Below are 21678 nucleotides of genomic sequence, written 5' to 3'. Positions count from 1 at the left end.
TTTCTCACACAAAACTTTTTAGAACACAAATCACTTTAGATAAGATAACTGGTGACAATAATTACATAAACCAAATCATCTGATTACTCAAGTTTCTATGAATAAATAGGAATACAAGCAACTCCAAAGACAGAATGACATCTTACATAGTCTTAGTATTTTATCAACTGAAAATCTTATAAATGCAAAACAATGAATCAAATATTGAATTTAATGCAACCACATAATTTTCCTAATCTTTGAAGGATAAAAATAGAAACAAATAAAACACAGACATATAACACACCTACCTAGTCGAGGTCTAGGTCGAAAGACCATTTCTAACCCTCTCACTTCCAGTGCACAATTATCCTGTAGCAAAGAGCCCCATGGAACTGACAGAGAAATTGACTGAATGAATCCTTCAGTGACTTCTAAAGGTGCATCTGCTGACTCCAGGATTTCATTGAGACACTAAAGAGAAGAAAACCAAGTTAATTATGAAATCGTAAAAACAAGAACATGAAATTGTTAAACACATCAATTATGTCACGTGTCAGGCACTAGAGAGAAACACAGCAGAAACCAAGATAGACGATTCCCAATCCTTACTAAGCTCACCAGATAGTACACCTTGAAAGAGATACATGAAGTGTGATGAGTTGTATAACAGAGGGAATACACCGTGCTATTTGAGCACATAATGGAACCTAACTTGGAGATTCAAGGAAGGCCAATTGAGGGAGTGCTATTTTAAACTGATAGACTAGTCCAGGCAGAGACATAAGCATGTGGAAGCATTCAAAGAAAGCAGAAGTCAGAGCAGCACGAGCACACACATCTGATACACACGAACACTTGCAAAAGAAAATTTCCTTTAGGCTTTAGTGTACCAGAGCAAAGAGCCAGAGATAAAGCTACACAGATAAAGGAGAGTAGGATCCAAAGAGCTCTGTAATAGATGTTAAAGCTGCGGTCCCCAAATATTTTGGCACCAGGGATGGTGTTGTGGAAAACAATTTTTCTAAAGACCAACAGAGGTAAGGGGGGCTGCCCAGCAGAGTTTGGCTGGGGGTTAGGCAGAGCTCAGGCAGTAATGGGTGTCATGGGAAGCAGCTAGCAGCTGTTAATATAGTTGAAGCTCTTCACTTCATCAATGCTGTTCACCTCCTGCTATGTAGCCCGGTTCCTAAGTTTCAAGGAAGACAATCCTTCCGTGGAGAAAGACTGGGAGAGGCAGAGCTCTAGGGCCTGGCTCCTACTGGTCCAGGGTCAGGGGTTGGGAACCACAGTATTAAAGTGCCTGAAATTTACCTTAAGGGCAATGTGAAGCATTGAAGGATTTTAACCAAGGACACTATGATGAGATTGAAACTTTTAATGGGCCTCTCTTGCTCCCATATACAGCATGAATTAAAGAAAAGCAAAATACAGGAAGATTTTTATGAGTTACAGAAGCTAGAAAAATTGGTTTTGCAAGGATAGCAACAGCTAGAAGTGGATGGATTTTCCTAACATAGTCGGACTTCTTAGTAAGTAGAAGAATTAATTGGGCCGAGCGTGGTGGCTCACGCCTGTAATCCCAGCACTCTCAGAGGCCAAGGCAGGTGGATCACCTGAGTTCACAGGTTCAGGACCAGCCTGAGCTAAAGTGAGTCCCCATCTCTAAAAATAAACAGGCGGGCACCTGTAGTCCCAGCTACTTGGAAGGCTGAGGCAAGAGAATCGCTTGAGCCCAAGAGTCTGAGGTTGCTCAGAGGTGTGATGCCACGGCACTCTACCAAAGGGCGACAAAGTGAGACTCCATCTCAAAAAAAAAAAAAAAAAAAAAAGAATTGGCATCATGAGGGGTAAAGAAAAGAAGGAATTAAGAATGACAGTGTTGGGACTTCTGTACAGTTCAACTTCTTGCTCTATTCTGCTTCATTCTTCCACTCACTGCTCCTCGTCTAGACAGCACTGCACAATACACTCCCTGCATGTACATTTCCATCAAGGTCTGCTTCCCAGGAAACCTACACTGCATTGTTACCACTCTATGTTAATGTATATAATATTTTGCATGGAAAACATATTTCATTATCCTTGTGCTTAGACATAAAAATTAACTCGTAAAAAAAAAAAGAATGATACTCATAGCTCAGCAGTTAGGGTGCCAGCCACATGCACTGGAGCTGGTGGGTTTGAACCCAGCCTGGGCCTGCTAAACAAAAAAAATAAATACCAGGTGTGGCAGGCACCTGTATACACAGCTACTAGGCAAGCGGAGGTAAGAAAATTGCTTGAGCCCAGGAGTATGAGGTTGCAAAAAGAGTGACACTCAGGATGGCCTGTGGAGCCATTTACATAGAGGTGCCATTCACTGAGATAGAGAAACCTATTGAAGCAGATTGGGGTGGGTGGGTGAGGGGTTCAGTTTCAAAGTGTGCATTTGAGGAAACATGTAGGTGGCAGTGTCAAGGACACATGACCCAGCCAGATATACTAGTCCAAAGATCAGGCAGGACAGCCACACAGACTGGAGATGTAGATGGGCATTAACTGAAGCCACAGAGTGAGGAGAGGTCCCTTTGGGAACTTGAATAAAATGATAGGAGGCCCAAGGCAGAATTCTAGAAAACACCAACATTTAAGAAATAGGTTAAGAAAGAAGAGCCTGAAAATCAAAAAGAAAGAAGAGCCTGAAAATCAAACTACAAAAAAAGAGCAAATAGAAGTAGAAGGAAAATCAAGAGAACGTCTTGTCCCAAGAAACTGTAGAAAGACAAGATGTGCTTTTCCGATTGGTTAAGTGTAACAAAAGCTAACAAGAAGTCAAAGACTATTAAATGTCCCCTGGATTCAGTGATATTAAAGCCTTGGTGATCCCACTAAAAGCAATTTTGGTGCCGTGTTAGAGCAAATAAGACTCTAACAGAAGGAAGACAAATGAATGCAAATTTAATCAGAACAATTCAAAGCAAAAAAAAAAATTTTTTTTGAGACAGAGTCTCACTTTATCATCCTCGGTAGAGTGCCGTGGTGTCACAGTTCACAGCAACCTCACACTCTTGGGCTTAAGCGATTCTCTTGCCTCAGCTTCTCAAGTAGCTTGGGACTACAGGCACCAGCCACAACACCCAGCTACTTTTTTAGTTGCAGTTGTCATTGTTGTTTAGCAGGCCAGGCCGGGCTCGAACCCACCAGCTTCGGTGTATGTGGCTGGTGCCCTATGCACTGAGCTACAGGCGCTGAGCCAAAGCAAAATTTTTACATTGTACTTTTTAAAACAACAAACCTTAAAAAAAAATATGCCATGTTTCATAGAGGAGTATTGTATTTCTTTGTCTACATCCTAAAAAAGGATTAGCATAGCTGATTTTTAGGTTGGCTGATTTTTGATTACTACTTTAAAGGGCTTTCTTCAGGTTGAAGTTCGTGTAATCCTAAAGACTTTCCAAAAAGTACATGGGCATATATGGTTTGTTTTTTTTTGTTGTTGTTGCAGTTTGGCCGGGGCTGGGTTTGAACCCGCCACCCTCGGCATATGGGGCCGGCGCCCTACTCACTGAGCCACAGGCGCCACCCTGGCATATATGGTTTTGAGGTATAAACATCCAGATTCTCAATCTTCAAATACAACCTTTTCTGAAATTGACTGAGAAGAACACGCACACACGTATTGGGAGGCATCACATGGGGTCTCCTGTCCCCAGGCCTTTACATAACCTTCCTTCTCCCACTTAGCCAAAAGACTGTATCTTTCTCCTTTCCTAAATCCTATCTTATTGTATCGTCCAATGTATAAAAACCTCCAGACAGGACCAGTAGTACGTTTTCTGGTCTTTTCCTCTGTTACACATTTTTTGGATAATAACAACTTAAAGAAATTCAAAAAACTAAGTGGTACTGCTACTGCAAAATCCTTCGGTTGTCATCTACTTACTTATGACATAAGTATTTCTCAAGCTTCTATCTATTTTCAAAATTCAGAATAAAATTAATGCTAAGCCCTATGAATTCTAGCTGTAAGTATATTCACCTGTGGGTGCAATAACTCTGCAGTAACCCCTCGGCCATGGCCTATTAGGAACTGGGCCACACAATATCACCACTGAGCTCTGCCTCTTGTCCCAGCCCCCTTCTTCCATAGAAAAATTGTCTTCCACAAAACTGGCACCTGGTGCCAAAAAGGTTCCAGTCCACAGCCCAGTCCTGTTAGGAACCAGGTCACACAGCAGGAGGTGAGCAGCGGGCAAGCAAGCAAAGCTATAATTGTATTTTTTTTTTTTTTTTGAGACAGAGTCTAATTATGTCGCCCTTGGTAGAGTACTATGGCATCACCACTCACAGCTACCTCAAACTCTTGCGCTTAAGTGATTCTCTTGCCTCAGCCACCCAAGTAGCTGGGAGTACAGGCGCCCGCCACGATGCCTGGCTATTTTTTTGTTATAGCTGTCATTGTTTAGCAGGCCGGGGCAGAGTTCGAACCCGCCAACCCTGGTGTATGCGGCGAGCGCACAGCTGCACTGACAGCTGCTCCCTGCGCTGGCATCACTGCCTGAGCTCCACCTCCTGTCCCATCCTCCCCCTGTGCACCCTCCAGCCCCCATTCCTCACCTTCCCCTGCTCCCCCACTCCCCACAGAAAAATTGTCTCCAGTGAAACTGGTCCCTGGTGCCAAAAGGTAGGAGACCACTGCATTAACATAACCCACCCACATCGTTAAGAAATTTATTTCTAGTAACAGTTTTTATAATTACCAAAACGTCTGTTTACATTGTTTTGACCAAGTATGCACTTACAATATTATAAATACAATCTACAGGGAAAATTTTAACTGTTAAAGCCTAAGGATTATCTGAAGGAAATACAGTCACGCTCCACAAAACAACACTCCACAAAATGACGTGTAGCCAACAACAGACCACATACAGGGCAATGATCCTGTAAGATTAAAATGGAAGGCTGATGCAGTGACTCATGTCTATAATCCCAGCAGTCTGGGAGGCTAAGGTGGGTGGATCACTTGAGCTCATCTGAGACTAGCCTGAGCAAGAGTGAGACCCTCATCTCTAAAAAATAGCCAGGCCGTTATGGCAGCCACCAGTAGTCCCAACAACTTGGGAGTCTAAGGCAAGAGAATCACTTGAGCCCAAGAGGTGGAGGTTGCTGTGAGGTGTGACACCATGGCACTCTACCCAGGTCAGACATAATGAGACAATGTCTAAAAAAAAAAAAAAACAACAGTGGAGTGTTGTGGTAGTCACAGCTACTCGGGAGGCTGAGGCAAGAGGATCTCTTGAGCCCAAGAGTTTGAGGTTGCTGTGAGCTATAACACCACAGCACTCTACCAAGGGCGACGCAGTGTGACTCTGTAGCTTATGTGTCCGGAAGTTGCTCTGGGTGAGTCAGTGAGTGAGCTGTGAGTGAATCTGAAGGTTTAGGACCTTACCTTACACCACTGTCCAAAAAAAAAAAAAAAAGGAGCTCCCTTGGTAGAGTGCCGTGGCGTCATAGCTCACAGCAACCTCAAACTCTTGGGCTCAAGAGATCCTCTTGCCAGGGAGCACACTGGACTGACCTGCCCTGGGGGTAGGGGGGACCGCTGCACTGATGACTCTTGACCAGTCACCTTCCCAATAAACTGTCACCTCTTAAAAAAAAAGGAGGTTTTGAAAACTTCCTATCAGCTAGTGACATTGTAACCATCATGACCTCTCAGCACAAAAGATTTTTCATGTTTGTGGTAATGCTGGTGTAAACAAACCCACTACACTGCTAGTCATATAGAAGTATAGCACATACAATTATTTACAGTAAATACTACTTGATAATGATAATAAACATTACTGCTTTATGTATTTACTATACTTTTGTCATTATTTTAGAGTGTATTCTTTCTACTTGTACTTTTTTAACTGTAAAAAGAGCCTTGGGCAAGTCCTTCGGAAAGTATCTGGAAGACACTAATATCACAGGAGATAACAGTTCCTGAATGTTATAGTCCCTATAACATGAAGATCTTCCAGTGGGACCAGGTAAAAAGGTAAAAAGACAGTGACACCAATGATCCCAACCTTGTGCAGGCCTAGGGTAATGTATGTGTGTCTCAATTTTTAGAAATAAACTTTAAAAGGTTAAATTAAAAACTTTAAAAATAGAAAAAAGCTTATAGAATAAGAATATAAAGAAAATATCTTTGTACTGCTATACAATGTGTCTTAAGCTATTCTTAGTACTCTACTATAAAAGAAGTTTTAAAAATGTAAACATTTACAAATTTTAAGTTATAGTAAATAAGGTTAGTTTATTATGGAAGAAAAAATATTTTTAATAAATGCAGTACAGCCTAAGTGTACAGTGTTAAAACTCTATGGTGGTGTACAGTAAGGTCCTAAACCTTGGGAGGCAGAGGCAGGAGAATCGCTTGAGCCCAGGAATTGGAGGTTGCTATGAGCTGTGATGACATGGCACTCTACGCAGGTGACAGCTTGAGTCTCTGTCTCAAAAAAAAAGAGGAAACCAACTTAAAAATACTTAAGTATCATTAAAGGAATTTAAACGTCATACTAAAAAAGTCACTTAATGCAAAAGCCTAATGGTAACAGCAAAATGTTTAATATGAAAAAAATGCTTAGTATGATCAATTTCAATTTATAGACCTATTTTTATTATAGAGAAATGACAGTGTGAACAACAAAGGACTTACGCATAAAATGCATATATAAATTACAATAGAATTTTGCAGAGGAAGCATAATGGATGTATGGTTTCAATGGGAAAAGATACAATGTTAAGTTGCCAACTGTTAATGAAGAGCTATTCAAGCATTTTTAAATAAACAATGATGGATATTTAGATCCCACTAAGTGAAAAATACATGTTATATACATATTTTTAGAGGCAGGGCGTCTCACTCTGCTTAATAATGTTCACAACTATGTTCAAAAGCAAACTAATAAACTCTGATTCCATTTCTTTCTGTACTCAAGTAGTTATTTGCTCAAACCACAAATTATAATCTGCCTTCTAACTCTCCTCAGCTCCTCTGAACCTGCTCTTAACTGCCATTACATTGACAAATGCAGTGAACAATGTTTAGTCCTCATCTTCCATGAATTTTCATCGTCATGTACCTCCTACAACCATTCTCCTTTTTTTTGTTTTGTTTGGTTTTTGTTGAGACAGAGTCTTACTTTGTCACCCTCAGTAGAGTGCACTAGGGTCATAGCTCACAGCAACTTCCAACTCCTGGGTTCAAGTGATTCCCTTGCCCCAGTCTTCCAAATAGCTGGGACTGCAGGCACCTGCTACGACACCTGATTATGTTTTTGAGACGGGGTCACACTCTTAAGAGCTCAGGCTGGTTTCAAGAGCTCAAGCAATCCACCCACGTCTGCCTCCCAGAGTGCTAGGATTATAGGCATGAGCCACCAAACCTGGCCCACTTTGTAACACTTCATACTCAGTCTTTTTTTCCAATCCTTTACCACTTAAAATGGTGGTATTCATCTGAGTTTCATCTTCACAGCTTTTTCTGCCTTATCAACCTAATCTACATAGTAACCATGCATTTTGTGCTGTACCATCTCCTTCCACTGTTTTATTCACTCTAACATCCTGATAACTCCCAAATCTTTATCAACTCAAATCATCACATAGGTCCCACTGTCTCCTATACCTGGATGTTCCAAAGCTCCCTCAAAAATCAATACGGTTAAACTTATTCTCCATCCAATCTCAATCTCCTCCTGCCTCATCCCCCACCCCACTACTCACAAGGGTAAGGCCAAACCTGGTCCTTCTTTGGTAGTTCCTATTTCACTACCAACCTTGTGCCTCAAGATACAGTCATGCAAGATTCTTTTCTGTGTTTCAGATTTTTTGTATTTTTTTTTAAATTTAGGGCATTTGACACACAAAAAAGACCCATAAGACAAAAAAGTAAATTCAGAACTTTTTGTTCATGTATCAAGTATTTCCATAAATAAAACTTTGAGGCCAAGTGCAGTGGCTCACGCCTATAATCCTAGCACTCTGGGAGGTCGAAGTGGGTGGATTGCTTGAGCTCAAGAATTCAATACCAGCCTGAGCAAAAGCAAGACCCCATCTCTACTAAAAAAAAAAAAAAACAAGGCACGAGGATTGCTTGAGCCCAAGAGTTGGAGGTTGCTACAAGCTATGATGGTACAGCACTCTACCCAGGGCCAACAGTTTGAGAGTCTCAAAAAAAAAAAAAAAACAAGGCACGAGGATTGCTTGAGCCCAAGAGTTGGAGGTTGCTATAAGCTATGATGGTACAGCACTCTACCCAGGGCCAACAGTTTGAGAGTCTCAAAAAAAAAAGGACCAGGTGCAGCGGCTCACGCCTGTTATAGCACTCTGGGAGGCCAAGGCAGGTGGACTGCTGGAGCTTACAGGTTTGAGACCAGCCTGAGCAAGAGCAAGACCCCACCTCTAAAATAGTCGGGCATTGTGGCAGGTGCCTATAGTCCCATCTACTTGGGAGGCTGAGGCAAGAGAATTGCTTAAGCCCAAGAGTATGAGGTTGCTGTGAGCTATGACACCACAGCACTCTACCGAGGGCAATGTAGTGAAATTCTTGTCTCATAAAAAAAAAAAAAAAGATGTTTAAATAGGTTACACTTCTGCACAACCTTATATTCACTTAGGATTTTACCTAAGTGAACATAAGCATAAGATAATAACATAAGATACTTTGAAATTGACTCATTCTGTGAAAATCCAAAGTCTGTATGTGTAGCACAAAATTTTCAACCTACTTGGCCCAATTAATTCCCTATTATAGCTCAGGCAACACTTTCCTCACTGATATACTCACTAGTGTATCAGTGTGACTCAATGATTCTTAAATTGGAGCCACCTGATCCACTCACCAAATAAATGTCCTATTGTAGGGTCCCTCAGAGATTTTATTGTTTTGTTTAAAGCCATTTTGCTTTTAATAATCATCAGTGAGCTTCATGCAAGTAAACAGAAAAAGAGAAGGTAACACTCTCTATGCGGCATTTGACAAGTAATTAACAATCAATGTTTCTTAAACTGAAGACAATTTTATTACATATACTAATAAAGTATAAGCAACAATCAAAACAGAGTATTAAAAGACCTCAGTGTAATAAGTAGTTAATGTCTACCTTTCTAGGCATTCTGAGGTCCTGTGAGAAAAGAGTATTTGCTTAGTTTACTGCTATATCCTCCCACCCCTCACAGGGGGTACACGCTAAGAGCTCAATAAATGTATTGAATCTTAATGAAGGACATCCCGCTTAAAAAATAAAAATAGGCCAGACGTGGTAGCTCACCCTGTAAACTTAGCACTTGGGAGGCCAAGGCTGAAGGATTGCTTAAGCCCAGGAGTTTGAGGTTGCTGTGAGCTAGGCTAACACCATGGCACTCTAGCCTGGCCAACAGAGTAAAATGGTCCCAAGAAAATAAATAAAAATTTAAAAATTAAAAATAATGTCACAGGTTAAAGAGCTAGAAAAGAATGAACCATTAAATCCAACTTTCTACCCAAACAGAATTTCCTCCTTTCAACATTTTGCAGTTTTAATAACTTCTAGGGACAAGGAGCTCATGAAACTTAAGACCACCCATTACAACTATGGAACAGTTCCAAATCCCTTTATTCCTCCCTCCACTTTATGCTCTGTTTAAGGTAGGGATCTCCAAAATGGGGTGTATACACATATATCCCAGAGTATACCAGATGATTCATAGTGACATGAAAATAAAATGAGATTCTATATTAAATTTTTCAAAAGTTGTATCACATTTAATATACAAATGGCACCTCATCAGGCCATACTGATGTATCAAACTGGTACAAAAAGAACACTACGATTCCATAATGGAAAAAATGCCCTCAGTTAGATGTTCCATTTTAGCACACTGAAATTGACATTCTACATAATAAACAGACCTTTAAACAGTATAATCATTGCAAAATGACAGTGAATTACAATAACATTCTGATTTCCTGGCTTTATGGCCAAGTATTTAAGAGTTGAATATAAAGGTAAGCCATTTCTTATTACACAGAGAATAGTTCTAAATATGCTGACCATTTATGGGATGACAAACAACTAACAGTAGTACATGGTACCTAGCAGGTTATTTTCCAAAACACAAAAACACAACCTGTCTTTTCAAAATAAAGATAATGGCCAATATAGTGGCTCATGCCTATAATCCTAGTACTCTGGGAGGCTGAGGTGAGTGGACTGCCTGAGCTCAGGAGTTTGAGACCAGCCTGAGAGCTAGATTGAGACCCTGTCTAAAAAAAAAAATAGCTGGGTGTTGTGGCAGGTGCCTGTAGTACCAGCTACTTGGGAGGCTGAGGCAAGAGGATGACTTCAGCCCAGGGGTCTGAGTTTGCTGTGAGCTATGACATGATGTAACAGCACTCTACCCAGGGCAAAAGAGTAAGACTTTGTCTCAAAAAATAAATAAACAAACAATTAAAAATAAAGATAACACTTTAACAATGAGTAAGAAAGCAACTGCTTTTCAAGGCTATTTGTACTATGAGGAAAACATTTTGAAAATCTATTTGGAAATGTTTCCATTGTTCCATAATTTTGTCGCTGAAAATGTCTGTTAAAGACACTATTCTTTGTCATTATCTACCTAGGTTACAAAAGGTTTCAAAACAGATTATTTCAACCAATCTAAAAGTCTTCTGAACAATGACTTTAAAAAGTTGGCTTTAAATCTAATTTTCAGGCTGGGCATGGTGGCTCATGCCTGCAATCCTAGCACTTTGGGAGGCTAAGGCAGGTAGACTGCGTGAGCAAAAGCGAGTCCCCCATCTCTTAAAATAGCCTGGCACTGCGGAGGGTAAAGGGGGTGCCTGTAGTCCCAGCTACTTGAAAGGTTAAGGAAGAGAATTGCTTGAGCCCAAGAGTTTGAGTTGCTGTGAGCTATGACACCACAGCACTCTACCCTGGGCGACTTGTGAGACTCTGTCTCAAAAAGAAAAGAAAAGAAAACATAAATCTAGGCTTGGCACCTGCAGCACAGTGGTTACAGCACCAGCCACATACACCCAGGCTAGCAGGTTCGAACCCAGCCCGAGCCAGCTAAACAATGACAACTACAACAAAAAAGTAGCTAGGCATTGTGGCGGGGACCTGTAGTCCCAGCTACCTGGGAGGCTGAAGAGGAGAACTGCTTGAGCCCAACAGTTTGAGGTTACTGTGCACTGTGACGCCACAGCACTCAACCAAGGGCGACATAGTGAGCCTCTGTCTCTCAATAAATAAATAAGTAAATCTAATTTTTACATGTGTACACATTCGCAAAATGTCTTAGCAAGAATAACAGAATAACTGAGATCAAGGAGGAAGGGAATGTCTACCAATTTTAACAAAATTCTTTGCATAATTGATAGCTAATAACTGAAACATTACTAATACAATCAATGATGCAATTATTCCATTGTAGACATCTTTTTTCAGTCCTGAAAATCATTGAAATCAAATTTCAAAAGTAACTGAATTTCATATCAGAATTTTGAAAAATTACACCTATAATAAATAAATTTATCTTATCTTAGTAATCAATACAGCATACCAAAATAAACAAATCAGCAACCACAAATGTTTACTGCACCTGTAATCCTAGCACTCTGGGAGGCTGAGGGGAATGGATTACCTGAGCTCAGGAATTCAAAACCAGCCTGAGCAAAGCAAGACCCCATCTCTATAAAAAAAAGAGAAAAACTAGCTGGCTGTTGTGGCAAGCGCTTGTAGTCCCAGCTACTTGGGAGGCTGAGAAAAGAGGACTGTTTGAGTCCAACAGTTTGAGATTGCTGCGAGTCATGCGATGGCACTCAACTCCAGGGCAACTGAGTAAGACCCTGTCTCAAAAATAAATAAATAAATGTTTACTGGATGCTTTGATAATACAATTTGTATTAACCTTTACCCTCAGGGCAGCGCCTGTGGCTCAGTGGGTAGGGCACCAGCCCCATATACTGAGGGTGGCCGGTTCAAACACAGCCCTGGCCAAACAGCAACAAAAAAATAGCCGGGCATTGTGGCGGGCAGCTGTAGTCGCAGCTACTCCGGAGGCTGAGGCAAGAGAATAGCCTAAGCCCAGGAGTTAGAGGTTGCTGTGAAATGTGTGACACCACAGCACTCTACTGAGGGCAATAAAGTGAGACTCTGTCTCTAAAAATAAAAGAAATAATTAACCTTTAACCTCAAAGAGAACAAAACATAAATCCTCATATTAAGTCAAATCATAAATCATTTTGCCAAAAATCCTTAAGTTAGGCTCATCACCCGTTAGCAGTGGTTACAGTGCTGGCCACATATACCAAGGTTGGCAGGTTGGAAGCCCCAACCTGGGCCAGCTAAGCAACAATGACTACAACAACAACAAAAATAGCTGGGTGTTGTGGCAGGCACCTGTAGGCCCAGCTACTTGGTAAGTTGAGGCCAGAAAATTGCTTAAGCCCAAGAATTTGAGGTTGCTGTGAGCTGTGACGTCAAGCACTCTACCTAGGGTGACATAGTGAGATTCTGTCTCAAAAAAAAAAAAAAAAATCCTTAAGTTAAAACTTTTAAAATTCACGTATCACTACCTCTGACTTCCCATGAGGACCAAATAAAACCACCACACAAATAAACAGATACACAATAAATATTAACTACCTTTCCTTTGACCTAAGTCCATTTGACGTAATGAAGAAAGCACAGCCTTAGGAATTAGATAGGTTTGAATTCTACCTAACCAACTGCTAGATGTGTGACTTGGGCAAATTATATAAGTCCATCTTGGACTTGATAGGTTTGAATTCTACCTAACCATTGCTATATGTGTGACTTGGGCAAATTATGTTAAGTCCATAAAATAGTAATAAGAATGCCACCTTACAGAGTTAATACAAATTGCATACGAACTTTATGGCCACGCCGTATGAAGTCATTAAAAAATAACACATAAAGTCCCTCCATCCACAAAGCCATTTAATAAATATACAACCTTTCTCCTTCAAGATAATCTTTTCATAACTGTACCGAAAGTATAGAATCACAAATTGCTGAATTTAAAAACATCCATAAGAATCCCAAACTTCTGGTAAGAATTACAGCAATATAATACCCTGATGTGGTATCTGCCATCAAGTGTATGTTCCATTAATGTTTACTAAACTCAGGTGATTTTTTTTTTTTTTTGCGACAGAGCCTCAAGCTGTCGCCCTGGGTAGAGTGCCATGGCATCACAGCTCACAGAAACCTCCAACTCCTGGGCTTAAGCGATTCTCTTGCCTCAGCCTCCCAAGTAGCTGGGAATACAGGCACCTGTCACAACGCTGGGCTATTTTTTTTTTTTTTTTTTGGTTGTAGTTGTCATTTTGTTTAGCAGGCCCTAGCTGGATTCAAACCCGCCAGCTCTGGTGTATGTGACTGGTGCCAAGCCACTCAGGTGAATTATTATGTCCAACATCACTTGGTGAATTATGGCAGCCTCAACTATGCAGGTGAGGGACTGGGTCTTTCTGCTCCTCAAACCAGAGTTTTTTCCATCATCTTGTGTACTCTCCCTATTTAAGTCATCTAATCACTGATAAGACTATGTATGTGTTCACACTCCCTAGTACAAATTAAGGGTCATAGGCTAGGAGCCCCAAGCTCAGTGACTATGGCACCGGCCACATGCTCTGGGGCTGGTGGGTTCAAATCTGGCCCAGGCCTGCTAAACAAACAAAAAAAAAGCCAGGTTGCGGCAGGCTCTTGTAGTCCCAGTTACAAGGGAGGTTGAGGCAAGAGAATCACTTGAGTCCAAGAGTTTGAGGTTGCTGTGAGCTATGATGCCACAGCACTCTACTGATGGTGACAAAGTGAGACTGTCTCAATCAAAAAATAAAAAATAAATAAAACTAAAAAAACAAATTAAGGGTCATAATAAGGTGTTGTCATATAATCTAAGCTTTCCAGTGGCTAAGGAAGTAGGAGTCAGGAAAAGAGAAGCCATTCCATTCTTTTCAAACCCAAGGCAAATTACTTCAAGTAAAATACTATGCATTCAACACACACACGCAAGTACAACTGTATGTGGTGCACTGACATACACATGAAGCACCTGTAAGACACAATAAGTCAACCTACAGCCGCTGAATAACAAGTAGAAAGCAGATTTTAAAAATGTCTGAAAACTGCAGATTCAGCGCTTTTGCAACACCTGCTTTTACGGTCTGTCACGTGAGGCAGGGCAGCATAACTAAACAGCACTGCTAGGGCCATATAACCATTCACAAGCTAGGTACACAAACTGCTCTTGTAATCATATAATCAAGCAAAAGCTGGCAAACCGGCCAAGGAGGCCTTAACCTAACTTTCTTCCAGATGACAAACACTGCACCAAGACAAGGCAAACCCGGTGTGCAGGTAGCTAACCCAAAACAAATAACTAGGGATTCTGACATCCCAAAGGTCCTCCGCATCTTTACTCTTTTCAGAATGTCATTCCGTGAAATAGAGTTTATTTGCCAAGGAACCCTGAAGCCCCTCACATCCGAAAGGATAGGACAGGTCACCTCCTTCCACGGATACTTCAGCCTGTTTCATAGACCTCGAAGCAATGACTCGATCATTTCCATAAGGTGGACTCCATTACATCTGTTAAGTTTCTGGAACATGTGATGTGGGGGGAAGTAAACTCGCTACAAACAAATTAAACCACACTCTAACACATTTCTCTGAGCCTTGTCACACTTGGGTCCAAACAATACCCAGGGACAGGCTGACTGTTACCAATTCTTGCTAATACTCGTTTGAATCTCCCTAAGGAGGGGAGTGAATCCCACCCAGCTCGCCGCTGGCAACTCTTACCCATTTGTCCAAGGGGACCTGGGCGAGGGACCCAGTGCCCTGGTAAAGGTCCAGGCTGAGCTGCTCCAGGCTCAGCTTCTCCTGAAGGAAGTGGCCCAAGTACCTCTGCAGGAGGTACCGACAGGCCCTCTTCTTTATAGACTCCGAAAACGGCCACGGCATGGTGAGCGCTAGCAGCTGGGCTGGCTGCAGCTGCGAACGGCAGCACTGGCTCCGGCCTCAGGGCTGAGGCCTCAGCTCCAGGCCTCGGCAGCTGAGCCTTGGGTCCCAGACAAATTCCCCCAGGCCGCGGCGGCACCTAAACCTGGGGCGTCCCCTCCATGCCCGCTCAGCGGCAGCCGTCCCTCAGGGCGACCCCATTGCCCATGCCTTGCCGCTCGCGCGAGGCCTGTCCGGGTCAAGGTGCAGAAGGGTCCCAGTCGCCCGAGACCGGGTGTGTCCGAGGGGGTCCTAGTCGGCACAGAGAGAGGGTGCAAGATAGCGCAAGGTGGGGCGGCAGGGGGTAAGGCAGACACCGCCACCGCTGCCGCGCGACGAACTTGTTGTCATCCACGGGGCGCGCTCCCGACTCTGAGGACGCTCCCGGCGCGTTCGCGAGACCCAAACTCCCCGCAGGCGGCCCGGCGCTGGCGGAAGTGACGCCACACTGGGGGCCGAGGGAGGCGGGGAAAAGGGCCGCGACGCGAACAGTTCCGGCTGCGAGGGGCGGGCTAGGACTGAGAGGGAGGGGGCGGCGCCGCCGTCCGCTTCAGTCGCCTCCGGAGGGAGGAAGAGGAGGACGCGGGTTTTGAAGGTAAGCGGCCGCCTGGCCAGGTGCGGGCTAACAGGGAACGGGCGGGGCGCTCCGGACGGGCTCGCGACGCAGCGAGCTGAGTCATGAGGGGCGACGGCTGAACGGGCCCCGTGCCCGGGCTGAGAGGCGTCTGGCCTGGGGTCTCTGGGACCCCCGTCCCCGGGAAGCGGACACTCGGGGCTCAGCCGGCTCTACGGAGAGGACTGGCGCTCCTCTGGAGCATCTCTGCCCTCCCCCTTCCCCGAATGTTGACAGGTGCCCATTGTCAGCAAGTTACTCGTCCCCGCCTCATTCAGGTATTGTTTCCAAGGCTTCCTCTTCATTTCTGTTGGTCTGGCGGTCTGCAGTTTGCAGAGAGCTTCTCAAATACGCTTCCTTGATCCTGGGTGTGCTGCACCAACGACAAGGAAACTTGGGTCTTCGAGGCATTTGTGGGCAAACTGCTTTCTCTGATAAATGCCGGAGACTCCTGACCCCGTGGACACCTCGGTGTAGTATTATACTTGTGTTCTGGCAATCTGCGCAATCGTATTTCTGCCTTTTGGGAGGCAACTCCTTCAGAGACGGAGCCTGCTCTCAAGTTAGTCTACTTCTGAAGGCCTGAGTGCCTGTGTTCTGTGGCCGTGGAAGCTAGATGTCCTGGGTTAGAATCCTGTCAGTGACACTTAGTAATCAAGTCCCCTGGAACCTGCCACTATCCTCTGAGTCCACGTCACCTCCTTTGCCGGGTGTGGGCGGATTAATATCTTACGTCCAAGGAATGTTAAGAGCATTAAGCGATATGAGTAGCGCTTGAACCTAAGCAGTCCTGAACAGAGTCTTGAAACACGTGTAAAGATAGTGAATTAAGACGACCAGTTAAAAAAGTTAAATATTACTATCTTGATACTTGTTTTATGAATGCTATAGGAATACTAATAGCCCCAAATGTTGGTAGATAGAGAAAGGTCAGGTTCTCCTTCCCACAATCACCTTTTCCTTTTAGAACCATTGTGCTCTCCAGTGTATGTAGTTGCTTGGATTTTTGGTGCTCCTCATTTCTTTGTAGACGTATCCCAAGTAACTTCAATTCCTTTCCTTTTCATTCATTGAAAAATATTTGTTAAGGGTCTTGTTAAGTGAAAGTAACCATAGTTGGTGATATAAAAAGTGTAAAGAAGAATCAAAATCTCTAAGACGTGTAGGTTCTAAAATCAAAGGTCCATTCATTTATTCAGTAAGTATTTATTGATTGCTAGCTTCATGCAATCAGACTATTCTGGGGGCTGAAGATACAGGAGGGTGAGAGGTTGGTTCCTTCCTGGACCTTACATTTTCTTAAAGGGAGGGGAAATCAGTAATCAAGTAAATAGTATGTTGTGTGGTGATGAGTACTGGAGCAAAAACATAATGGCAGTGTAAAGAGAATAGAGATACGAGAAGAGAAGAGATTTGACTTTTTTATATACAGTGGTAAGAGAAGTTCTTCCTTATTTAATAAGATAATGCTCTAGCAAAGACTTAGAGAAAGCTGGGAAGAAAGACACGTGTCTATCAAGAAGAGTTGTTTCTCAGGCAGGGGGAACAGCAACTTTAAGGCCCTGACAGAGGAGGATACCTTGTGAGTTCAAGGAACATCAGGAGGGAGTGAAGGAAAGAGTAGAAGCTGAGTGAGGGAGAGAAGAGGGAGCAGGTGGCAGACTGGTGGGAGGTTATGGCTTGTTAGGAACCCCAGCCACACAGCAGGATGTAAGCAGCAGGTAGGCAGCAAAGTTTCATCTGTATTTTACAGCTGCTCCCCATCACTTGTACCTCTGTCACATCAGCAGCAGCATTACATTCTCATAGGAACATGAACCCTAGTGTAAACTCCATGTGCAAGGGATCTAGGTTTTGCACTCCTTACAAGAATCTGATCCCCACCCCTCCATCCATGGAAAAATTGTCTTCCATGAAACTGGTCATTGGTATCATAAAGGTTGGGGATCCCTGGATATAGGGCCTGGTAGGCTGTTTTAAGAACTTTTGTCATTTACTCTGGATTAGATGGGTTTGAAATTGCATGCATCTGAGAAGAGTGACATAATCTGTCCTCAATTTTTATAGCATCATACTAACTACAGTTATGGGTGAGTGGCCCAAAGGTGAAAACAGTAAGACCAGTTAGTTAGAGAGATATTGCAGTAATCCAGGCAAAAGATGATGGCAGTGGTTTGTATCAGAGTGGTAGGAGTGAAGATGATTAGAAGCAGGGCAGCATACCAGCCCCATATGCCGAAGGTGGCGGGTTCAAACCCAGCCCTGGCCAATCTGCAACAAAAACAAAAAAATAGCCGGGCGTTGTGGCGGGCGCCTGTAGTCCCAGCTGCTCGGGAGGCTGAGGCAAGAGAATCGCGTTAGAGGTTGCTGTGAGCCGTGTGACGCCACGGCACTCTACCCGAGGGCGGTACAGTGAGACTCTGTCTCTACAAAAAAAAAAAAAAAAAAAGAAGCAGGGCAGCGCCTGTGGCTCAAAGGAGTAGGGCACCAGCCCCCAGCCCTGGCCATAAAACTGTAAAAAAAAAAAAGATTAGAAGCAGTTGGGTTCTGGATTTATTTTGAAGATAGTAAGACAAGTTTGCAAATAATAATTATAATTGCCATAAAAGGAATATAAACAAAGTGGTATGAAAAGTCAAAAATGGGGCCAACCACAGTGGCTCATGCCTATAATTCCAGCACTTGGGAGGCCAAGGCAGGTGGATTGCCTGAGCTCACTGATTCGAGACCAGCCTGAGCCAGAGTGAGACCTCATCTCTAAATATATCCAGGCATTATGGTGAGCACCTATAGTCACAGCTACTTGAGAGGCTGAGGCAAGACAATCACTTGAGCCCAGGAGTTTGAGGTTGCTGTGAACTGTGACACCATGACACTCTACTAAAGTGACAAGTAAGATTCTGTCTCAAAAAAAAAAAAAGAAAAGTCAAAGATGGAATCTCATCTGGCAAGGAATTAGAATAGGTTTTGGAGGTTCGAACTGGACTTCTGACGAGTAGATATGATTTGGTCTTCTTTCAGTAGCTTAAGTTAGTAGTTTCCTTTGCAGTGTAGTTACATTCCATAAGATGCATACCATTTCAAATATCAGAAAGGAAAATTAAAACGGGAGATTTTGCAAAGACAGACATACTTTATGCAAAGTCTTGAGTGTGTTGCCTTATACATTTATGCTTTCTAGGAGAAATTCAACTTAAATGTTAAGGTTTAGGACCTGTCTATATGATATCTTTAGCTCAGATATGATACAAACTCATCCCAAATCTCCGTGCTGTTTTTTGTCTTACCAAAGACAAAACACCTATCACAAAATGTTAACACTATTTAGTAATTGAAGGAGATGCAAAGAATTACCCATCAAATTATTGTCAACTCCTTAAGAATTATATAAAAGAGTTGGGAGTGACAAGTTAGAAGCTATATACCAGAGGCTAAATGGGCTATGTCAAAATGATTACCCCTCAGAAAAATCCATGTTAACATGTGAAATAAAAGGAAAGCCGGTGAGATTTGTTGATCTTTTTTTAAGACTTGGACCTGAGGTAAAAGGAATATGCTGTCAGGGATCCCATGTCCCATAGCTCTTGCAAGCAGGAGCCACCGCCCGATGTAATGTAAAGAGCATCAAACTTGGAGTCAAACTTGAGTTTCAGAGCCAGCACTTTCTTCTTTAAAGATACTTTTAAATACTTTATTTATTTGTTTATTTATCTTGCAGTTTTTGGCGCAGGCCGTGTTTGATCCCGCCACCCCAATATATGGGGCTGGTGCCCTACTTCTTTGAGCCACAGGCGCTGCCCTAAATACTTTACTTTTAATATACAATAATTAACAGATAATAGTTTTGAGCTTACTGTGTGTCAAGCACCATTTTAAGCATTTTCCATATACTCTCTCATTTAGTTCTCTCAATATCACTTTAAGGTAGATGCTGTTGTTAGCCTCCCTTTAGGGAAGAGAGACATGTTGCCCCAAGTTGCAGAGTAAACTAAGTGGCAGAGCTGAGGTTCTAGTTCTAATCAGTCTGCTAGAGAGCCCATTAACCACCACATCATACTGACCATGTCTTAGAGATATTGAGAGGATTTTCCAGATTGTATGATACAAATAAAAATAATCATGATAAAGATACTGAATTTAGCCCTCAACTGACGGTTGTAATGTCAAATGAAAAGACAAACTTTCGTTCAAAGTGAATATTTGTTAGTCTATACTGTTCTTGAAGTCTTTCTGGCACCGTGCTTTTGTCGAGCTGTCTTTCTATGCCTATTCTTTTACCTTCAAGGACAAAGTTCTTTTACATTGTGAATTTGTAATTTAAAAAAAAAAAAGTCTAATAAATTGAGAAGTAGAGAATGGGACTGGTGGGGATGGGCGCAGGGCAAATAAAAATAAAAGAAGTAGAGAATAAAGGATTTAATAATCAATATCTTAACCAGTTTCATGAATTCCCCCAAAACACTAACACAGTCCAAAAAATTGTACTAGCAGATGGAGAAAGTGCTAGTTCCTAAATAATTTATGGATGCTGTTTAAGGAATCATTTTCGGAAACTTTATATGAGATGATGCAATCCACCAGAATAACTAATAGCAACTGTAAGATATTCCAATTTTTGAAGGTCCTGGCAACAGAATATTGCTCAGGATTTGGTAGAAAACCAATTTAGAGTTTAAATGGAAAGCAATGAGGTCTTCTATATTATATCTCTTTAGACACTGATTTGTCTTATGTTGGTTAGAATGTACTTTCTTTAAATAGAGTACCAAATAATCCTTATTAAATATAAAAATTTTTGCATCTTAGAATTGCATTTACAGTTTCTGGTTTTAAAGGGGAGGTTTACAAAGTTAGTGTTGCTGCTTATTAAAGTTTTAAAAACTCAAATTATCACTATGCATTTCTTCATACTGCCCTTTTTAGTCAAAAAAAGCACTATATAATTCTATTAGCTTGATTTGTGACTATTAGGTTATATAGGTATTTATCACTGCTAAAAGTGAGATACAGAGTAATTTTGTAAATCAATGTATAAATGGAAGAGTAGTCATTTTCACTTTAATTAAAAATCCTTATATTTGTAATACTACAAATCATTCTGATTTAAAACTTATTTCAAAATAAATGTCTCAGAGCTATTGAAAACAGATTCAGCATTATATGTTAGAAAAATAAAAATTAAACTAGGTTTTAGCTTTGCCTAAATTCTAAATATTGCTAATTAAATTATTTGTATTCATCCTTGCTTTTGAAACAGTTATTTGTAATGCAGGTAAATTCAGGCCTCTTGTTTCATTTGAAACTGATTTTACCACTTGCTTTACCTGTTTGATGATAGCCTGGCTTCTCAGATAAACTGTTTCAGCTTCGTATATCCTGTTCTTTCCAACAGTTCACAGTTTTTTCTTATTGTAAACGAGCTTTTTCTTTTCACTGTAGAAAACTAAGAAGATTAAAAAATTAAAACTACTAATAATTGTCTTAACTTTTAACAAAGAACAAAAGCATAGCTGGGTGGTACCTGTAGCTCAAAGGAGTAGGGCACTTGGCCCCATATGCCAAAGGTGGAGGGTTCAAACCCAGCCCAGGCCAAAAACAGCAAAAAAAAAAAAAGCGTAGCTAAAAGGGAAAGAGTTATAAAAACTTAGAGAAAGCCTGAGTACTCACCTTCCACCATTCTACCAACCCTGCCTCTACCTATTTACTTTATATTGTCAGACACAGTGCCTGGAATTTCCATCATGTTGAGTTAATTCCTTGGGCTAAAGCAGTACTTCTCAAACTTACTTATCACTGAAATATTCCTACTGGAGTCAAAGGAAACCCTAGGTATTAGAGTGTAACCTAAAATGGACCTACCTGGCTTGAGACTTCCAAACATTTGTGTTTTCTCTTTAAAATTCTTGGCAGTTTTGTAGTATTTCCTAATACTGATATAATAATGGTGTGTCTACCATGTTTATTATGTGTCTTTGTATACCTGTTGTTTACAGAGGTGAGTACCACAGGTTGAGAAGAAGAGTTAGAATTTTTTCTGTGCTT

At 41.8% G+C, this 21678-nt stretch overlaps 2 protein-coding genes across 4 annotated transcripts in view; one reads left to right on the top strand and one right to left on the bottom strand.

Moving 5' to 3' along the window:
- ATG2B (autophagy related 2B) overlaps positions 1–15420 on the bottom strand; it is a 94822-nt gene extending 79402 nt beyond the window's left edge. For all 3 annotated transcript variants that reach the window (XR_008382480.1, XM_053602598.1, XM_053602599.1), the window contains exons 1-2: positions 14826–15420; positions 291–453 (exon numbers count right to left, since the gene is read on the bottom strand). Coding sequence is in view for 2 of the 3 variants with exons in the window: in XM_053602598.1 (XP_053458573.1) it covers positions 291–453; positions 14826–14987 (325 nt within the window). In the remaining variant the exon portion in view is untranslated. The remainder of the gene's footprint in view (positions 1–290; positions 454–14825) is intronic.
- Positions 15421–15507: 87 nt separating this feature from the next.
- Positions 15508–21678, top strand: part of GSKIP (GSK3B interacting protein) — a 29237-nt gene continuing 23066 nt past the window's right edge. The window contains exon 1 of the mRNA XM_053602897.1: positions 15508–15618. The gene's annotated coding sequence lies outside the window, so the exon portion shown is untranslated. The remainder of the gene's footprint in view (positions 15619–21678) is intronic.

Source organism: Nycticebus coucang, chromosome 9 (genome assembly GCF_027406575.1).
Source record: "Nycticebus coucang isolate mNycCou1 chromosome 9, mNycCou1.pri, whole genome shotgun sequence".
NCBI lineage: Eukaryota > Metazoa > Chordata > Mammalia > Primates > Lorisidae > Nycticebus > Nycticebus coucang.
This window is presented reverse-complemented; position numbering and strand designations above follow the sequence as displayed.